This window comes from Microtus oregoni, unplaced genomic scaffold (genome assembly GCF_018167655.1).
Source record: "Microtus oregoni isolate MIOR12 unplaced genomic scaffold, Mior012 000016F_ref0000370, whole genome shotgun sequence".
In the NCBI taxonomy this organism is placed as follows: domain Eukaryota; kingdom Metazoa; phylum Chordata; class Mammalia; order Rodentia; family Cricetidae; genus Microtus; species Microtus oregoni.
Genome location: NW_024543075.1, coordinates 3,921,864 through 3,941,451, shown reverse-complemented (window position 1 = coordinate 3,941,451; position 19,588 = coordinate 3,921,864). Strand labels below are relative to the sequence as shown.

The following is a 19,588-nucleotide window of genomic DNA, read 5'->3' as shown; positions in this document are numbered from 1 at the left end:
CCTAACCCCTGAACAACTTTAAACTTTGTTGTTGTTTTGTTTTGTTTTTCGAGACAGGGTTTCTCTGTATAACAACCCTAACTGTCCTGGAACTAGCTCTGTAGACTAGGTTGGCCTTGAACTCACAGAGGCCTGCCTGCCTCTGCCTCCCAAGTGCTGGGATTAAAGGCATGTGGCCTTCAGATGACTTTCTTAAAAACAATTTTAATGTTTCTTTGTATAACCATGACTGTGCTGGAATTCAGTCTGTAGACCAGGCTGGGCTCGAACTCAGATATGCGCCTGCCGCTGCTGGGATTAAGGGTGTGTGCTACCACCGTCCAGCTCCTTACAAACCAGTTTTATAATTTTTTTCTTAGGTAGGAATAACACACGTGCTGGAATAAATTTTAGAGGATACATGTACAAATAATTAGGTGGTGGCACACGCCTTTAAACCCAGCACTCGGGAGGCAGAGGCAGGCGGATCTCTGTGAGTTTGAGGCCAGCCTGGTCTACAAGAGCTAGTGCCAGGACAGGAACCAAAGCTACAGAGAAACCCTGTCTCGAAAAACAAAAACAAAAACAAAAAAAAAAGCGCGATTCCTTCTGCAGAGGCCCAGCTTCAGTCCCCAGCACCTACTGAGGGCAGCTCACAGACATCTGTCCCTTCAGCTCAGCTACCCCATACTGTCTTCTGATTCCCAAGCACACGTGTGGCATACATTCATACAGGCACAAACATACACACACATAGAAATAAAAATAAGGGGTTAGAGAGATGACTCAGTGGTGCAAAGTGCTTACTGCTTTTCCAGAGAACTCAAGTTGGTTCCCGGCACCCATGTCAGACCGCCCACAACTGCCTAAAAGCCTAGCTCCAGGGGACCTGACACTGGTGGGCTTCTTCAGATACCCACACCCATGTACACAAACCCACATGCGTACACATATTTACAAATAATAGAAAGAAATCTTAATTTTTCCTGAGACAGGGTTTCTCTGTGTAATAGTTCTGGCTGTCCTGGAACTTGCTTTGTAGACCACGCTGGTCTCACAGACATCCACCTGCCTCTGCTTCCTAAATGCTGGGATTACAGGCGTGAGCCACCACCATGCAGCTAGAAATAAATCTTTAAAAGTTAAAGTTAAGGGCTGGAGAGGTGGCTTGGGGGTTAGAAGTACTGTTTGCTCTTCCAGAGGTTGAGGGTTTGATGGTGGGTCACGGTCATAACCATTTGTAACTCCAGTCCCAGGGGATCCTATGCCCTCTTCTGACCTCAGGCACCAAGCATGCATGTGAAACACACACACACACACACACACACACACATATATATATCATGCATGAAAAACAACCATAAACATAAAATAAATCTAAAAATATTTTTAAAAAATGAATAATTTTTTTAAATGAATAATTTTTAAAAAATCAACTCTAGTCTCATTATCCCATAGGATACCTCCTTCTCCTCTTCTTCCTTCTTCTCATACCCTGACTGTCCTGGAACTCAGGCTGTCCTCCAACTCACAGAGATATGCATGCCTCTGTCTCCCGAGTGCTGGGATTAAAAGCATAAGCATCCCACCACCATGCATGGCTCCATAGATTTGGTGCATTAAGACCAATCAGGGTGATACAGGCCTTGAATATCACCATTGGGAGGCAAGAGACAGGCAAATTTCTGTGCGTTCAAGACAAGCCAAAGCTATGTAGGGAGATCCTGACTCGGAGAAATTTATTTTAGGAAAAAAAATGGTGAGTGGGCAGGCACACGCATGAGCTTTGTTGCATATTTCAAACATGTAAGACCTAAAAATGTTTATGTGTTTATGTGAACATGTATGTTTCTGTACATGTGAAACCGGGGTCAGCCTTGGTGTGATGCTCAGGAACACCACCAATCCTGGGTCCTTGCATTAATAAAGTCAACCCACCCCACCAGCCCAGTGAACTGTGTGTGTGTGTGTGTGTGTGTGTGTTATTTATTGATTTACTTTGGGTTTTTGGTTTGTTGTTGTAGTTGCCTGGGTGTGGGGTCAGGGTCTCTCTATGTAGCCCTGTCATGGAACTTGATATTGGATCAGGTTGGCCTCAGACCTACAGAGATCCGCCTGTCACCACACCTGGCTCTAATATGTTTTAATGTATGTTGTGCATCCTCCTGCTTGCTACTTATTCTGAACAACAAAATTTGGGATGAGATATGTCCATGGCAATAGAAGTTTATTCATTTTAACAGCTGTAAGGTATTCTGCTGCATACATATGCCAACATTTAGTCATTTCTACTCCGGGCTTATCTGATTTTTTTTTTCTGCTACAGCAAATACACTTTACATTTCTTCGTATCCTTGTTGGGTCAGGCATGGCATGATCAGTCTCATCCTGTCACCCAAAGATGGCATAAGAATCCACCTTCCCAGAACTGAAGTGACGGCACAGGGGTTAAGAGCACTTGCTCTTCTTCAGGACCTGTGTTCACCTCCCAGCACCCATGCGGTGGTTCACGACTGCCGGTAACTAAGTTCCAGGAGAACCTACACCCTCATCTGTGCTCTGTGGGAACCAGGCATGCTTTGGCACAAATATATACATGCAGGTAAACAGTCCCACACATTAAATAAATAAATAAAATCTTTTATAATCCACCTTCCTAAGAACATTCAAAGATCCTCCACTGAGGTAGACCTTCACTAGTAATTGGCTGCCAGTCTCAGGCTTCAAACAGCTGAGCATGGTAGCACACACCTGCAGTCCCAGCATTTGGGGGTAGGAGACAGCCTGGGCTATATGGTGAGTCCCAGGCTAGTCTGAGATATGATGTAAGTGTCTGTTTCAAAAAAAGAATAAAGGGGATGGTAAGCTAGCTCGGTGGGTAACGCCTCTTGCAGTCAAATCAGATGATCTGAATTTGGTACCCTGAACCCACATGGTGAAAGAAGAAAACAGCCCTAAGTCGGCCTCTAGGCTCCACGTGCCACCACCACCCACACACAATATAATAAAAGAATATAAAGCCATCTCTTCCTGTAGCTCTAGCTGGCTTTTCAGCATGGACCAGTGAGAGAGGTAGAGGCTATGTTCGTCTGCTTTCATACATGTATTGGCCATCCCTATTTCCTTTAGGCACCTGTTCATGTTCTTACATAGCGTCTCATGTGGCCTAGGTGCACCTAATGCCAAAGATGACCTTGAATTCTTTTTTATTTTACTTTATTATTATTATTACTATTTTGGTTTTTCAAGGCAGGGTTTCTCTGTGTCCTGGCTGTCCTGGAGCCTCAAACTCTAAAATCAGCCTGCCTCTGCCTCCCAAATGCTGGGATTAAAGGCATGCACCACCACCGACTGCCTGGCTTTTTTTTATTTTTTATTTTTATGGATGTTTCTCAAATTTGTGTGTCATTCTTGTTCAGGGGCCATGCTAATCTTCTTTGTACCCTCCCAGTTTTAATATATGTGCTGCCAAAGTGAGCAAGGCCTTTAACTATTGATCGTTCTGCCTAACCCTTCCAAAGACTGGGATTAAAAGTGTGTTCCACCAGCCAACATGGTGGTGCGTGCCTTTAATCCCAGCACTCGGGATGCAGAGGTAGGTGGATCTCTGTGAATTAGAGGCTATCTTGGTCTATAAAGTCAGTTCTAAGGTAACTAAGAATACCCAGAGAAACCTTGTCTTGAAAAACCAAAAAATAAAAGCTAAAGTGTGTATCACCATGCTCACTTTTTGTGATGACAGGGACTGAACCAATGGCTTCAACCATGCTAGTCAAGCATTCTACTCACTTAACAGTATCCTCAGCCATTTTTGCCAATTTTTATTGTCTTGTTTAGAAAAATCCCTATTAAGGGATTTCCCCCAATTTTCATGTATGTATATATGAGTGAAGTGTTCATAGGTATGCATGGTTTTGCATGCATGCACGTGTATGTGCACATGAGTGTATGTGCATGTGGAAGCCTGAGATTGCTGTCAGGAGTCATCCTCCATTGCTCTTCCACCTTATTCCTTGGAGGCAGGCTCTCTCAGCAAACCCAGAGAGATCTTGGCTATAGCTAGTATCACTGGCCATCTTGCTATAGGAAATCCATCTCTGGCTTCTGAGGCTGGAATTAGAGCAAAGATGCCACAGCCACCTAGAATTTAGGCGAGGTTCTGGGGATTTAAACTCCGGTCCTCACACTTGAGCAGCAAAGGCTTTAACTGATGAGCCATCTCTCTAGGCCCAAAAAGATTCCAGGCCGGGCAGTGGTGGCGCACGCCTTTAATCCCAACACTCAGGAGGCAGAGGCAGGCGGATCTCTGTGAGTTTGAGGCCAGCGTGGACTACAGAGCAAGTTCCAGGACAGGTTCCAAAGCTACAGAGAAACCCTGTCAGGCCACACAGACTTGAGTTTGGAAGGAATGACGGCAAGTAGAGATGCAAAAATACAATTCCTAGGGTAACTGCTCTTTTTATAAAGTATCAAAAATACAGCTTTGCTGGACTGGAGAGATGGCTCGGTGGTTAAGAGCACTGACTGCTCTTCCAGAGGACCTGATTCAATTCCCAGCACCAATATGGCAGCTCACAACTATCTGGTTTGTTTGTTTGTTTGTTTGTTTTGTTTTTCGAGACAGGATTTTGGTGTAGTTTTGGAGCCTGTCCTGGAACTAGCTCTTGTAGACAAGCCTGGCCTCAAACTCACAGAGATCCGCCTGCCTCTGCCTCCCGAGGACAAGGATTTAAAGGCGTGCACCACCACCGCCCAGCTCTCACAACTGTCTGTAACTCTAGTCCTAGGGGATCCGATGCCCTCTTCTGACCTCCTCAGACACCATGAACACATGTAGTACACGTTCTTACTTGCAGGCTAAACATCTATACACATAAAATAAAAAGAAACCCTTTTTGAAGATACAAGTTAGGGGGCTGGCAAGGTGACTCAACCAGTAAGAGTGCTTGCCATGAAGCCTGATGACCTGCCCTTAATCCCTGGGTCCTAAACAGTAGAAGGGGAGAACTTGACAACTGATTCCCAACACCCCCACACAAAATAAGTAAATGTAAAAAAATAATAATTTTAATACAACTTGGAAGTGGCAGGATGACTCCATGAGCAAAAGTATTTGATGCCAAGTCTGACAACCCGAGTTTAATCCCTGGAACCCAGTAGAAGGAGAAAACCAATTCCCACAAGTTGCTCTTTGACCTTTATATATATACTGCCATATCATATACACAGAGCCCCAATAAACAAACAAATAATAAAATTAAAAGCATTAAAAAATTAAACAGAACATCCAAAATATTTTGCATAACCCAAATGAGGGCAGGAGAGGGCGGTGAATCCTCCTTATTTTGAGCACAGGCATCTTCAGTTGTAACCACCATGATGCTCTGGGTAACCCTGGTCCACTTTTCCACAGTTTCCTAGAAAAAAACTATAAACTCATCCTGGCGGTGGTGGTGCACGCCTTTAATCCCAGCACTCAGGAGGCAGAGACAGGCAGATCTTTGTGAGTTTGAGGCCAGCCTGGTCTACAAAGTGAGTTCTAGAATAGACTCCAAAGCAACAGAGAAACTGTCTCAAAAAACAAACAAAAATAAAACATGTACACACTAAAGTGGTGTACACTGCTTTCATCCTGGGCCCTGCTCCCATGATATATCTGACTTTGCTATCACCTTCATATAAATCAGACATAGTCTAGCAAAATGAAGTCATTTCTTTCTAACCAATATGCCCACTTGGCTTTGACCCTGAGTACAAGGAGCCAAGGGTCTGGCCACTGTGCAGTGCCACCCTATCACCGCTGCTTTGCAACAAAGGGGAAACAGAAATTAGAAACAGACAGCAGGAACAGAAGCAGTAAGAATGTAACTAAAGGTTGACATCTCAATAGTTAGAGTAAATGAAAACAAACACAGCACTTTAATTGTTGGGACCTAATGGAGTCCTGGCCTTCCTACTCACCTCCGGTTGGTGACCTTTCTTGCCCTTGTTGTTCTGGGTTTCTGAGAAACTTGCAAGATTCCTGCTCTCAGAGTTGTTTAGCAACCCTGTTTCCTGAGTACACATTGCCTTGGCCCTAACTCGAGGATCCGGCAATGAGGTCTCCATCCTGTTGGCCTACCTGTCTGGGTTAGGTATAAACCACCTTGGTGATGTGGTGTGGAAGAATTATCTGTATTCTGTCAATCATGTTTTAAATAAACACCGATTGGCCAGGCAGGAAGTATAGGTGGGTCAACCAGACAGGAAGTAGAGACGGAGCAATGAGAACAGGAGAATGCTAGGAAGGAGAAAGCCCATTCCTTCCAGTCCTGCCCAGACCACGGAAGGAGCAAAAGTAACCTGCCCAGCTGAGAAAGGTACCAAGCCATGTGGCTAACATAGATAAGAACAATGGGTTAATATAAGCTATAAGAGCTAATAAGTAGCCTGAGCTAATGGACCAATCCGTTTTATAACTTATAGAGATCCCTATGTGATTTTCTCTGAGACTAAACGGCTGAGGGACTGGGCGAGACAGAAACCCCAACAAGCAGCCTGGCCCTTATGTTACAGTGATGTACAATAAAGGCTTCCGATTCTGCAACATCCAGAGTGTGTGTTTCATTAATTCTGACATCCTTCCCTTGGACTTGGCATCCAGGCTGCACTGGTGTGGCAATTAATCAAAGGAAAGATTGTAGGACATCTCCAAAACTGTGTATTACCTAAGCATGATGGCATGCACCTGCAATCCTAGCACTCAGGACACTGAGGCAGGGTGATTGCAAGTTCTGGGCATGGGTAGTTATTGGTGGGGGGGTCACTAAGCAGGACTCTGTCCCTAAAGACCATTTATGCAGCTCAGGAGTTGCTGCCTGCTGCCTTCTAAGATCCTATGGCAGAATGTCCTGCCAGCTCTAGCGAGATAGCAAGCAACTCCCCGGGTCATACCTGGCCTAGCTCCGTAGTTAGTACCTTTTGTTGCCCTCTGTATTCCCTAATCTTGTCTGAGAATTTCCCATGGATACAAAGCCTATGCAAAACTTGGTAAGGGGAAACCCCAGAAAACCATGGTACCTCATGAATCACACACGCCCACACCATGTTACCCGTGACAAGATCCACTTGGATCTCAAGATTCCATGGCCCGAGAAAGGTGTGTCCCATGCCATGAAATTAATCTACCAGCATGACCTGGCCAGGGTCTGCACCTTTCTTGCTTTTTTCCAGCTTGGTTGCCTCAGTGTTCTAAGTAAGAGGGCAAAGCTGCGTCCTAGGGCCACCCCAAGAAGGAACAACTCAGCTAATGCGGTCATTTCTCACGTTCTAGCAAAACTGACAGAAGCTGACACAAGCAGGTAGCTAGGAGCTGGAGTCAGTACAGGACGAGCACAGGGTGACGTGCTGAGCCTGTGCTGAGCCGAGAGGCCCTGAGACTACCTGCTCCTCTCAGGTGCGTAGAAGGCTCCTCAGAAACGGAGTATACTGTTTTGACCCTGAGGACACAGGGCTTGGTTTCCAGGTTTCTACTATTCCTCCAATGTTACCTTGATGAGGAAGAACTTGATGCCAAAGCTTGGGCCACCCCAGTTCAAGGATAGCAGTGCCACCTGGTAGAAAGGAGGAATCAAAGTTTGCAATCTGAGCCCTTGTACACTCTTTAACCATGCAAGGCAAAGTCCACTTTGGGGAGGACTGACCTCTCCTGAGAGCTATGAGTCAATATCTCCATACCCTGGTCCTCCCATGCTGCCTACGCCTGGCACTCAGGATTATTATTCTCCCTACATACTGAAGACCCACTGAGGGTCCTGGGACAAAGATGATCTCTGCCAGGATCCAGAAAGCCAAGAACCAAGGGAAATACCAGACATTATGTTTGTATCCTAGCCAGGAGCATCATGAATAAGACAGGTCCAGTCAGGAGCTTAGGTCTCCCACTAACTGGGGAAGCAGACAAGGACATGGCCAATTCCATGCCCTGGACACTAGTCCTGCCTTAGTGGAGTAATACCTGCTATGTCTCCACCTGATATCTCCCATGCCCACGTTTCTCATTTTGTGAAAAGCCTGTCCCCAAGCCCATCCCACACTTAGGATAAGGAACTGAGCCCCGCCTTTCCAAGGAAGAACATAGTGTCAGTGTTGGGGAAGAGCAGGAGCAGGGACAACAGAATCCAAGGAAGTGTCATGAACATTCTCCCAGGACCAGGAACAGGATAGGCAATGGCATGGGTACAGCTCTCCCTGCTAAACAGGGATAGTTCAAGGTACCCCAACCCTGGCGACTACCTGGGTATCTGAATTTTAGGAAGAGGTTTACAAATGGAAAATAAAACAACAAAACCAACACACAAACAAACAAAAAAAAAACAGAAAAGAGAGAAACAAAAAGATTCTCTGGAAGGTCAACATTAAAACTGAGCTTCAACTATCCATGGTGACACATGCCTTTAATTCCAGCACTCAGGAGACAGAGGCAGATAGATCTCTGCGAGTTTAAGACCAGCCTGGTCTACATGGAGCGTCCTAGGCTAGCCAGAACTATGCAATGAGATCTGGCCTAAACAAACAAATAAATAGACAGGACTTCTTCCAGCCTGATTAACGGAAAAGAAGGTATGATGCAGATCTGGGGTGGGGGTAAGCAACAGGCCAAACATTCTTAGGAAATACAGCAGGGGGACCCAGAGCCACAGCCTGTGCCAGAAGGCCTGTAGGGAGAGGACAGGGGCATGGGTCCCAGGAGGACAGGCAGGAGTCTGAAGCAAGATTTAGGAGTCCAGAGGAGGGGTGATACTATCAAGGGACCTTTCTTTATAGAAAGTAGCCATATCTGTCTGCTGGGTACCATAGGCATCAAACCCTAAACAGGAGGGGCTGGGACCTAGGTGACACCCAAGGAGAATGATAGTGGGAACAAACAATGGTGCATGGTGAAAAGCACTCTCCTTGATGCCCTACAGAGAGGCACCAGGACAAGGGACTCCTGGGCCTCCTCGTGCAAGTAAAGACCTATAAAGTGACAGAGCTGGCCTGCCAGTGGGGGTGCAAGGTTAAAGGGCATGCACTGCCTGCTGTAAGAAGAAAGTACTCCTGAGGGGAGATAGGAACAGACTGGAGGTTGGGCAGGGACTCCAGCAGTGTGGAGGCCAGGTGTGTAGCTTCCCCATCAAACACCTACTAGGCCTCCTCCTTGGAAGACACTGTGACAGCCAAACAGGTGACTACCACATGAAGGCTTTACACTCTGGCTCAAACTCATGGGACTATATATTCCAAAGACTGAAACCATATGCACCAACAACAAAATAAATCAACCAGAATGAAACTTGAACTTCATCCACTGGGTCCCTGACATGGTTTACCCTCAAAAGTAGAAAAGAGCTGTGCCCAGAGAGGCTTGCTGCATGCTTGGGGCATGGTCCCAACTCAGCTTGGGTTTCCTTGCCAGGAACTGACATAGCACCAGTGGGCACGGACACTTTCAGGCAGCAGCCTTACTACTGTGATGTCTCCTATGGACAATACAGGGCCCTATGACATGGATCACACTGTGTGACCATGGGTAGGGTGTCCCATCACCATTGCTGCTTCTACAGTCTGTTTCCCCGTCTCCCTTGAGCAGTACTTCTCTTCCTCTTACAGGAAGTGGTTCATTTCCTCCCTCAGTCCTGCAGCGTCACCTCCAGGCCAGCTCTATCACTATGTAGGCAGGACACAGCAGTGAGGGTTAACCGATCACTGCGGTGTAGCAAGGAGCTAGGGCTTCCTGGTCTAGGACAGGGATTGAAAGGGTGTGGGGGTTCTAGCTCCTGGTCACCCCTGGACCTGACTCTTTCCTGAGTGTATCCCAGAACCCCACAGTGCTGCAACATGCTATCCCAGAAGCAGCACGTGGCAGGCTACTGAAATACCGAATGGACATTACTGGTCCTCAAGCCCAGATCCTGAAAGTGCCATGTTACTATTCCAGTCGAGGAGAGTCAGAGGTTTCTATGTGCCTGAACCCCGTAAGAGAACAAGACCAGGCCGGGTGGTGGTGGCACACACCTTTAATCCCAGCACTTGGGAGGAAGAGCAGGTGGATCTCTGTGATTTAGAGGCCAGCATGGTCTACAGAGTGAGTTCTAGAATAGCCAGGACTGTTTCACAGAGAAACCCTGTCTTGAAAAAAACAAAGAAAACAAGTCCAGTAGGCAGTCCCCAAGGTGGTTGCTCCCTTCCCCAACCCACTTTCCAGACTTCCTTCCAGCCTCTGTCCTGGGCAGGGCTCCCTGTCCTCTGGCCAGAACCCTGGTGTCGGGGGAAAATGCAGAGGCTGCACATTCAACTTCCCTGGGACCTCTGGCAGCCTCCCAGGGATCACAACCCTCTTGGGTGATCTTCTCCCACAATGACTTGACTCCTGAAAGCAGGGACCACTTGCCTGGGCATGAGCCAGGTTGTCACTGTCCTGATGATGGTCCTCAGTAAGGAAGATGTCTTTTGGGCATCTGCCCAGCTGCCAACCCACTAATGAGTGGCATACCGTCCAAGTTCAGTAGACAGCTTCCCGTGGCACCAAACAGCCAGGCTGGGTGACAGCCATACTGATTAATGATGGCAATTTACAGTCACAGCACCTTCCCTTCCCTACGTGTCCTGAACCACTAGACTGTCTGCTGTGGTCAAAGCACCCAGACCTGTCAAACGACTCCCTCACATCCCTCATCAGCCAAGAGCCCTGTATGCATAAGCAAACCAGGTGATGTGTTCCAGTCAGTCATTCTTCATCTCTCACCACCTATGGCCAAAATCCAGGAGACAGCATCAGCCTAACCATGTCCTCTCCTCATCCTGAGCCCAAGAGACAGCCACAAACCTCCCACCCTGTTCTTGTCCTAGCTTCACGGGCCCGATAGGCTGCACAAACCCTATCGGCCATAGTCTGCCTCAAAGGCTACCCTGCCCTTCAGGAACCAGGACATAGGAAGGCAGCAAGCCCAGCTAGGACTTGTGTGGGTGTTCCTCCTTCCTTCTCTGAGGCTGCAGCTGCATAATGGGGACGCAGAGTACGATGAAGGGAAGCCTCAGGTTCCTGGGACACCTGCTACTGTCCCCAAGCCATGGCTCCGCACCTCTGGAATAAGTTCTATTTGTCGGTTATAGACTCTCAGGAATCTGCAAATGGTTCCAGCCACCACCTTTTGGCTCTCAGTTTATGAGAATGAGGTAAAAAAGCATGAGTGAATGAAGAGACCTGCCTCATCCCCAGAGGCGCTGGGCTGGACCTGGAATAGAGAGGTTTGGGGGCCATGTGGAGCAGGAGACCCTGAGGAACTCAGGACAGTAAGGAGACCTCAACTGTCCAGGGCTCCTGCAGGGACTTTCCTTGCTCCACAGTGCCAGTTTCCCAGTCCAGAGGTGTAGCTGTCCTAGGAGCTCCCCAGCTTCCAAGAAGGCCAGGAGAGGGGCTGGAGAGATGGCTCAGTGGTTAGGAGCATTGCCTGCTCTTCCAAAGGTCATGAGTTCAATTCCCAGCAACCACATGGTAGCTCACAACCATCTGTAATGAGATTTAGTGCCCTCTTCTGGCCTGCGGACACACACACACAGAATATTGTATACATAATAAATAAATAAATATTTAAAAAAAAAAAAAAGGCCAGGAGAGTCCGTATCTAACAGGTGAACTAGGCCATAGACCTCCTGCCTTCCTGCCACACATCCCACAGCACAAGTCAAGAGTTTGAGCAAGTGCCGTTGGCAGACCCGGCCAGGACAGAATCAGAGTCTCGGCAAGCCCCTTATCCCAGGGTCATAGCTGCTAAGTCCATCCCTGAGCAGCTACAAGCCTGATAACAGCCTCATGGAATCACCTCTACAGAGAACCAGAGGTTGTATGCAGACCATTGATCCCACCTGGACAGGTGACACCCTCTCATGCCTGCTGTATTTGCAGACGTCAAGCCCCCTGAAGCTCTGGGATATCTACATTCTGGAGGACGAGGTTGTGGGTCATTACCATGGCAAAAAAAAAAACAGCCCTCAATATACATGGAAGTCACTTCTCAAGTATGTAAGACAGACCTTGGCTCGCTGTGGGCCACACTCAAACCAATCATTTGTATTACCTCTCTAGTCCTGAGTGAGCCAGCCACAAAGGGTGGGCCAGACCAGCTGTGGTCAGCTGGGTAGGGTGCAAGGTATTGTCCCACGCCCTAAGCCCACCCCCATACCAAAGAAAAGAGTTGAGGATATTTTCCTGGCGGGAACTCTCTTTGGCTGTGGTCTTATGTATACAGTAAGACCAGAGTTAGAAACAAGGGGCACAGTAGCCTTAGCAAGATGACCTGGGCACAGGCAGGACATGGACGATGACCTTTCCCAGGGCCCAGCCCAGAACTGAACTCCGTACCTTTGAGAACCTCTCAAAGCCCCTGTAGGACATGCTGCTTCAGGCTGAACCACACAATGCTAAAGTATCTTCAGGCCTCCACTGTGGAGTCTTGAAGGATGGAATATGACATTCTTCCCATATTAGCTCCAGTGTGAGGTCTCTTCCCAGGGCAGCCAAGTCTAGGCCCCACAAGCTCTACCCTATGTTCCCCACCCTACTGCTTCCAGCAGGAACACTAAGCTCCTGTCCACCCTTACAGTCATAGCCCAGGACATGTCCAGCCTACTAAAACCCCCAAACAGGGCCAAAGACAACCACTAGCATAGCAGGCCCTGTCTCCAACCCACCTATGACCAACATAGCTCCAAAGGAGCCACTGAAGCTCCAGATACCTCAGGAGCCTCAAATATACGTGGACGGAGAAGCCGAACATTTGGCTGCTGTGGAAGAGTACAAGTGGGGTGTTCCACTAACCAACCTACTCAGCAGCAGCCCCTACATCGTGCCTATGGGAGACCCCTTATATCCTAAGTGTTCTCCAAAAGAGGGAGTTCACCCAATTCCACCCAACTGAGAGGGTAAAGCGCACCCACCAAGGGCCCAGCAGCCAGGATGAGGACCAGGATGCTAGAATGAGGCCCTGGGCATGGCATGCCCTTTAGGAGCAGGGAGCGGCTACCTGGCAGTCTTGTGCCTCTCAAGATCATAGAGGTAGAGGGGCAGCAGTGGCGCACGCCTTTAATCCCAGCACCTGGGGGGCAGAGGCAGGAGGATCTCTGTGAGTTAGAGGCCAGCCTGGTCTACAGAGCTAATTCCAGGACAGCCAGGACTGTTACACAGAGAAACCCTATCTCAAAAGACCAAAAAAAAAAAAAAAAGGCCAGACAGGTGACTTGGAGAACATGTGTACACTTCAGAGAGGTGGTAGGAACAGGTGAGGCAGCTTTTACCCTCTCAGGGAGTTAAGATTGCCAGGCTCTAGACACTGATATGGGACAGAGGCCTGAGGCCACATAGAAAACACTAGGGCCCTATTTCCAGAGTCCCCCATCATCGGTCAGAGGGATGCAGGACACTGGGACAGGGCAGGTCTTATACTCTGCAATTCTTGGGGCTATATTTCATGGAACCCAGAATGCAGGAAATGTGTTTCCTGCTGAAGACAAGGAATACCATACCCTTTTACTCTTAAGCCCCCCTCCTCCCATTACTTAAAGAACAATAGGTCACTTTTCATATCACCTGACTATTCTTGTGTTGCCTAATGCTTTCTGCAGGAAACACAGACAGCTGGGGCAGGCAGAAGGAAAGGGCTGCACAGTCCAGGGGCCCCAGGCTGGCCACCGCAGCCTCTTCTCAGAAACAAGAACAAGGCAGATGATGAGGCCCAGGTTCCCAGTATCTTCTGTGAGGCCACAGGCACTACACCTCCTACTCCCAGCCAGAGACAAGTCAAGACCATCAAATAATTTACTGTGATTCAACCTGTGCCCCATAGGCACCCGGAGGGAACTGAAAGGGGTTGAGGGCTGGGGTGCCAGTGGCAATAGGGACAGTTCATGACAGTCAGTTCAAATTGTCCATGCGAAGGTCTTGGTCATCTCTGTCCACCATCCCTGGACTGGACTGGCTCCAGCATCGCTTCCTTCCTTCCTTCCCTCCTCTTTCCTTCCTTCCGTCTGCACCTCCTCCCTGTATCCGGCACCTCCACGTCCTGAGCCTGTGCCGAGATAGGCACAAAGGACACCACTGACCGCAGGCAGGGGGATTGGCAGGATGGGGAGCAGGGACATCAGAGTGGATATGAAGTTCATCTGGCTAGCTGGGGCCACTGCCCCAGACATCTGCTAGTCCCTGCCTCACCTGGCGTCAGGACAGCACACACTTGCAGCTCATGCAGCCGGGGCCACTCTCATCGGGAGGGTTCAGCTTCCGCAGTTTATGCTGCCGGATCTCACGTACTAGCGTATAGAAGGCATCCTCCACACCCTGGGAACAGAGGGGCTGGATCAGAGGGGACTCTGAGAACAAAATGGGTGCTGTCTGGGTAAGAAACTCCCTGCCTGGATCAGGGAACACCCGACCCTGGAAAACAACCCTTCCGCACTGCAAAACCAAGACAAATAGGGAGTTGGGCTCTGCCTATCTAACAGGCACAGGGCACTCTCCTTAAGCAGACTCACTCCAGAATATCCTTGAGAAGTCAGAGCCATTCAACTGAGGACTCTCCCAAGTCCCCAGTATGGCTCAGGTATAAACACCCTGACCACACTTAAGGGCGCAAAACTAGCAGGTACCCATAGGACACTATGGGGACAGGAAGGACTAGGCCCCTGGGTCACCGCTCCGGCCTGGCTCAGGGCAGCTCTCTCCATGGACCCCCTCTTGCCCTGGTGCTGTGTCATCTCAGAACTGCAGGGCATAAGCCCAGACCTTGGCCCTTGCCTCCCTCACAGCCCTGCCATCTGGGAGACTTACAGCATGGGGGCCGCTGGGTCACATGGGTCCCGGGGGGGTCCCAGAGGGTCCCGGAGCTGGAGCCAGAGCGGCTGCCCTGTGTTGAGGGAGAGGGCGATGAGCTCCGCTCCCTGGCTGGGGTAGGGTGGGGTAAATCCCTGACTAGCTGCAGAGAGTGAGGAGCAAGCTCACCTGCCGGGTCTTAGCTGATGTCTCAATGTAGGGGATGCCATAGCTGCGGGCAAGGTCCTGGGCCTGCCGAGACTCGACAGTACGAGCGGCCAGGTCACACTTGTTCCCCACAAGCACCATTGGCACATCGTCTGAGTCCTTCACCCGTTTGATCTGCTCCCTGGAAGGGGATGAGGAGTGTGTGAGCCAGCTAGCAGGCTCCAGGCATGGCTGTATCCAGGACATTCAGGAGAAGACATAAAGCCTCAGTATGCACACAGAACCTTCCTCACCTGTGCCATGGGCTCATGGGCTAGCCATAGGTGGCTTACCTGTACTGATGGATGTCTTCAAAGGACTTGGTGTTGTTGATGGCAAACACACAGAGGAAGCCCTCCCCTGTGCGCATATACTGGTCCCGCATGGCACTATACTCCTCTTGACCTGCTGTGTCTAAGATGTCCAGCAGACATGTCTCCCCATCAATGACCACCTGCTTCCGATAGGAGTCCTGCAGAAGAACAGAGCTTAGGGGCTCCATCTCTCCTCAGACAGACAAGTCCACAGACCTGGCCCACCCTTGCACATCTCATGCCCTGACGGATCAGGTGGAAGCCAGACCTATACCACCTGCAAGCCTTGGCTGTGTGGGCCTGTCTTACCCATGACCACTGCCAGAGCCTAGGCAGGTAGCTAGAGCTCACCTCTATGGTGGGGTCATACTCATCCACGAAATGGTTCTGGATCAGCTGGATGGTCAGGGCACTCTTTCCCACGCCTCCAGCGCCCACCACCACAAGCTTGTATTCTGTCATCGCTTCTATAGGGGCTGCCACTCCAGGAGCTCCTGCCCCACCTGCCAATGAGAACCATACTTAGCCAGGCCCGGGCCACTTGAGACTGCTAATAGGTGCCTGACCCAAAGGCCCTCTCCAGCATTGAGCAGACAGGCCAGCCACAACAGTGGCTCAGTCACTCACCTGTGGCACCTCCAGCTGGGACAGGGAGGTCCTCCACCTCCTCCAGCAGCACTTAATGGCTGTGTGAGGAAGCAGGGAGAGGCCCCCAAGGCAGGGCTGACAGCTGAGAGCTTCTCCCAACCACGCACCCAAATTAGAAGTCGCTAGGTAGGCAGAAAGCCTCAACTGGAGGCGCCTGAGGGCTGAGGCCACCCCCCCAAAAAACAGGTCCTGCCACGGCGGCCTCAGCGTGCCCAGGCAGGCCAGTGCCAGCCTACAACCGGCTCCGGCCCGCCGGCATGTGGGTGCAACTGACAAGTATTTACTGAGCGCCTACTGCATGCCAGGCGCGGTCCTGGCAGCGGGGGAAGGGAAGGGACCCTGCCCTCCGCTGAGACAGACCTTCCACAAGGGGCCAGGGAGCCTTCAGCAAGCAGGGGGGAAAAAGCGGCTGAGGGTGTGGGAAGCAGGTGACTGCAGGAAAGACTCACAAGGGGCGCGAAGGGTAGCTGGGGAGCAGAAGGCCCTGACTGGGGCCAGGCGCGGGTGTCCTTGTAGCCCCGAGGCCGGAGCGTGATGGCCGCGGGGCACAGAGTCTCCGGAGGCCCGGGCGGCGCCTGGCCGGGAGGGCGGCCACAGGCGGGGCGGGCCGGGCCGCAGAGGCGGGCAGCCGGGCGCTAGGCACGCTGCCGGGCTACGAGGAGCGAGGAAGCACCGATCACCTGCGCCCCGCGCCCCACCCCGCGCCCGAACTCACCGCTTGCTGGAGCGACTGCCCCCGGAGCCGGGGCCGGGGCCGGGGCAGGGCGGGGGCGCGGACCGGCGCCGGCTGGGCCCGCGCATGGGCTCCGTCCGCGGCGGGTGCGGCTCGGGCTGCGGGCGCCGGGCGCGGACGGCGGGGACTCGGCCGGGCCCGCGCTCGCCCCGCCCCGCTCCGCCCCGCGCCCGTCCGTCAACTCTAGACGACCGGTGATTGGTAGAGCTCCGCCTTACCGCGACCTGTCGTGGTTGGTTCAGCAACCCATCCGTCAGGAGCCGCAGCTAGGCGGGGCTTCCTGGAGAGGCAGTGTAGTAACCTGGGTGCTGCACTTAAGGAGCGACGCCTAGTTCCGAGGTGCGGAAGAGAGTGAGGGAGCCCGTGCTTAAGAGCCCGAGATTCCTCCGGAGAGAAACTGCCGTACGCTCGGGTTGGGTCGCAGGGCCTGTCACAGAGCTTCCACCCTGCACCCTCACCAGAGGCCCAAAGGCCCAGGGAACGGAAAAGTCATTTCGGTGGGCACCTAGTGTCCGGGACAGTCAGCACCGCGGACGCCGGATACCAGAGGAAGGCAGAGTCCGCCGGAACCCCGAGCTGCCTGTTCCCGTAGGCCGAGGTGGAGCGAAGGCCCCATCCCTGGGCAGCGTCGGCTCATTACACTGCGCTCCTTGTGCTTTGGAGAAGACCCCGCCCCCCCCCCCCCAAAAAAAAAAATAAAACTCGAGGTCCCAACCCTGCAGCAGCTCATACTTGCTCCCATTTGAAGAAAGACCCTGAAAGTCAGAAAAGTTGGATATTAGGGCGAAATGAAGTGTTCCACCCACTCAAGTAAGTAGGGTACATCTGTGTCAGACGCAATGTTTCCAACACTCTGAAATGTCAAAGCACGTCCTCCTCTGAAAACCGATGGATGCAGGCCTGGGAGCGCGCGTTCACGTGTCGTCCGGAGCGCGAGCTCGGCTCGGCCGATGCGGCCAACAGGCAGATAGCCCGCTCGGAGCCTGCCAGAGCCCCTCACCGCCCCCATGGCGGCTCTTGCGTGTCTTCGCTGCGTTCAGCAGTCCGGCTTGCCTCCCTTACTCTGGAGAGCCCTCCCACCGGATCTGCCGCGTGTCCCGGCAACCGTTGCTAGGGGGCGGGGCTCATCTTGCCGCGGCCCCGGATGCCCGCGGCTTACGAATATTTGGATATTCAAATGAGACCCCGCCCCCGTTGCCATGGCGCCAGGGCCGCAACCCCTCCGCGGTGGAAAAAAGAAAGCCCTCACTTAAGAGAGCGACCGCCGCGGTGGAGGGGCCCAGGGATGCGCCCAGGACTTGGGCACCCTGGCCCACCCCTCAGGTGAGAGCTAGGTACCGCTTCTCCATGTCCTTTGTGCTAGGGGACACCTGGGCCGAAGGGTGGGGCCTACATCTTGTGGGGCAGACACACTGGACTGAGTAAGCAATAAGTCATGAAGTGCAGTGGAAGGAGACAACTCTTACTTCTAAGTAAAGACAGTAAAAAGTGAAGAAGTTTGGGGTCGGTCAAACCTGGATGGAGGTGTAGAGAGGCACCTGAAAAAACTCCATAGGTATGGAAAGGAGTTCAGGAGAGGTGGGCCTACATAAGATTCTGAACCACACACCCAGCATCCCCTTTAGGCGTGGAAGAAGCAGCAGGATTTGGGTGAGGACCGTGCCTTAGTTTGCACTAGGTGACCCAGAGGGACCCTGGACTGTCTTCCTCATTGTCTGAGCCTCATCCACCACAAAAGTGGTCACAGGAGGTTCAAGACCAAGCCCCCAGCTAACAGCACTCCATTCTTCTACCTGTTTGCTTCTGAGCTGACTTTGGCCAGCTTAACCAGGTGCTACAGAGCACAGTGACATAGCCAGGAAGCTAATCTAACTCTCTCTTACAGGTATTACATGTAGACACATGTGGCCCTCTTGCCCGGATGTTTGACCTACAACAGGAGCCAGGAACCTGCAGGTGGGGCCTCAGCCAGAGAAGTGGGTGGTTAGAGGGAATGTCTGCTATCTTGGTCCTGCCTTGACTCAAGAGACCAGTACTGAAGAAGGATCCACAGCCAGATCTGGGGCAGCCCAGGGAACTGTCAGTAACTGCTGGCTGCTGGTCCATATAGGCATCTTTCCCAGTATCCCTAGTCTTACAACCTTAAAACAATATTCTTTACCGTGTGTGTGTGTGTGTGTGTGTGTGTGTGTATGTGCGCGTGTGTGCGCGCGTGCGTGCGTGCGTGCGTGCATACCACAGAGGCCAGAAGAGGGCATCTGATCCCTTGGTTACAGGCATTTGTGAACCACCCACTACGGATGCTAGGAATCAAACACAGGTCCTCTGTACGAGCAGTCAAATGCTCTTAACCACTGAGCTATCTTTCCAGCCCCAACTCATAGCCTTTGTGAAGCCCAAGATGGCAAAGACTGGAGCCAGTACTCATTGCATGGACACTGTGAGAAACAAATACAGAACCAAAGAAAGGAATAGAGAAATCACTCAGACAGTAAATTGCTTGTTTTGTAAGCATGAAGACTTGAGTTTGATCCTCAGAATTACATATAAAACACCAGGCATGGTAAAGTGATCTTATAATTCCAGCACTGGGGAGATAAAGACAGGCAGGTGCCTGGAATTTGCTGGCAAGTCAGCTTAGCCTATTTGGTGAGCCACATGCCAGTGAGAGAATTTCTCTCAAAAAAAAAAAAAAAAAAGCCAGACGGTGGTGGTGCACACCTTTAATCCTAGCACTCGGGAGGCAGAGAAAGGTGGATCTCTGTGAGTTTGAGGCCAGCCTGGTCTACAAGAGCTAGTTCCAGGACAGGCTCTAAAGCTGCAGAGAAACCCTGTCTCGAAAAACTAGAAAAAAAAAAAAAAGGAGGACGGCACCTGCGTAAT

The 19,588-nt window shown here is 51.0% G+C and overlaps 1 protein-coding gene and 1 non-coding gene across 3 annotated transcripts; both read right to left on the bottom strand.

The window, feature by feature from the left end:
* Positions 1 to 3,353: 3,353 nt before the first annotated feature.
* LOC121458167 lies at positions 3,354 to 3,460 on the bottom strand. Its single transcript, XR_005975811.1, has one exon. It is a non-coding gene; the product is annotated as a U6 spliceosomal RNA (small nuclear RNA).
* A 10,339-nt stretch (positions 3,461 to 13,799) lies between these two features.
* Positions 13,800 to 16,839, bottom strand: Hras (HRas proto-oncogene, GTPase). 2 transcript variants are annotated; one of them, XM_041667216.1, is made up of 6 exons: positions 15,952 to 16,141; positions 15,676 to 15,827; positions 15,304 to 15,482; positions 14,993 to 15,152; positions 14,207 to 14,332; positions 13,800 to 14,063 (listed from the first exon to the last, which is right to left on the bottom strand). In XM_041667216.1, the coding sequence occupies exons 2-5, from the start codon at positions 15,784 to 15,786 to the stop codon at positions 14,213 to 14,215; spliced, it is 570 nt and encodes a 189-aa protein (XP_041523150.1). In that variant the 5' UTR covers positions 15,787 to 15,827; positions 15,952 to 16,141; the 3' UTR covers positions 13,800 to 14,063; positions 14,207 to 14,212. The 2 variants fall into 2 exon arrangements, with proteins under 2 accessions (XP_041523150.1, XP_041523149.1); XM_041667215.1 differs by lacking the exon at positions 15,952 to 16,141 and adding an exon at positions 16,688 to 16,839 and having other exon boundaries at positions 13,800 to 14,332.
* Positions 16,840 to 19,588: the final 2,749 nt, after the last annotated feature.

Excerpts from the sequence above, each read along its gene's own strand:
- Hras (XM_041667215.1), bottom strand. The coding sequence starts at position 15,786 with ATGACAGAATACAAGCTTGTGGTGGTGGGCGCTGGAGGCGTGGGAAAG. Across the intron at positions 15,153-15,303 it reads GAAGACATCCATCAGTACAG|GGAGCAGATCAAACGGGTGA; the intron begins GTAAGCCACCTA and ends ATCCCCTTCCAG. Across the intron at positions 14,333-14,992 it reads CATCAGCTAAGACCCGGCAG|GGTGTGGAGGATGCCTTCTA; the intron begins GTGAGCTTGCTC and ends CTCTGTTCCCAG.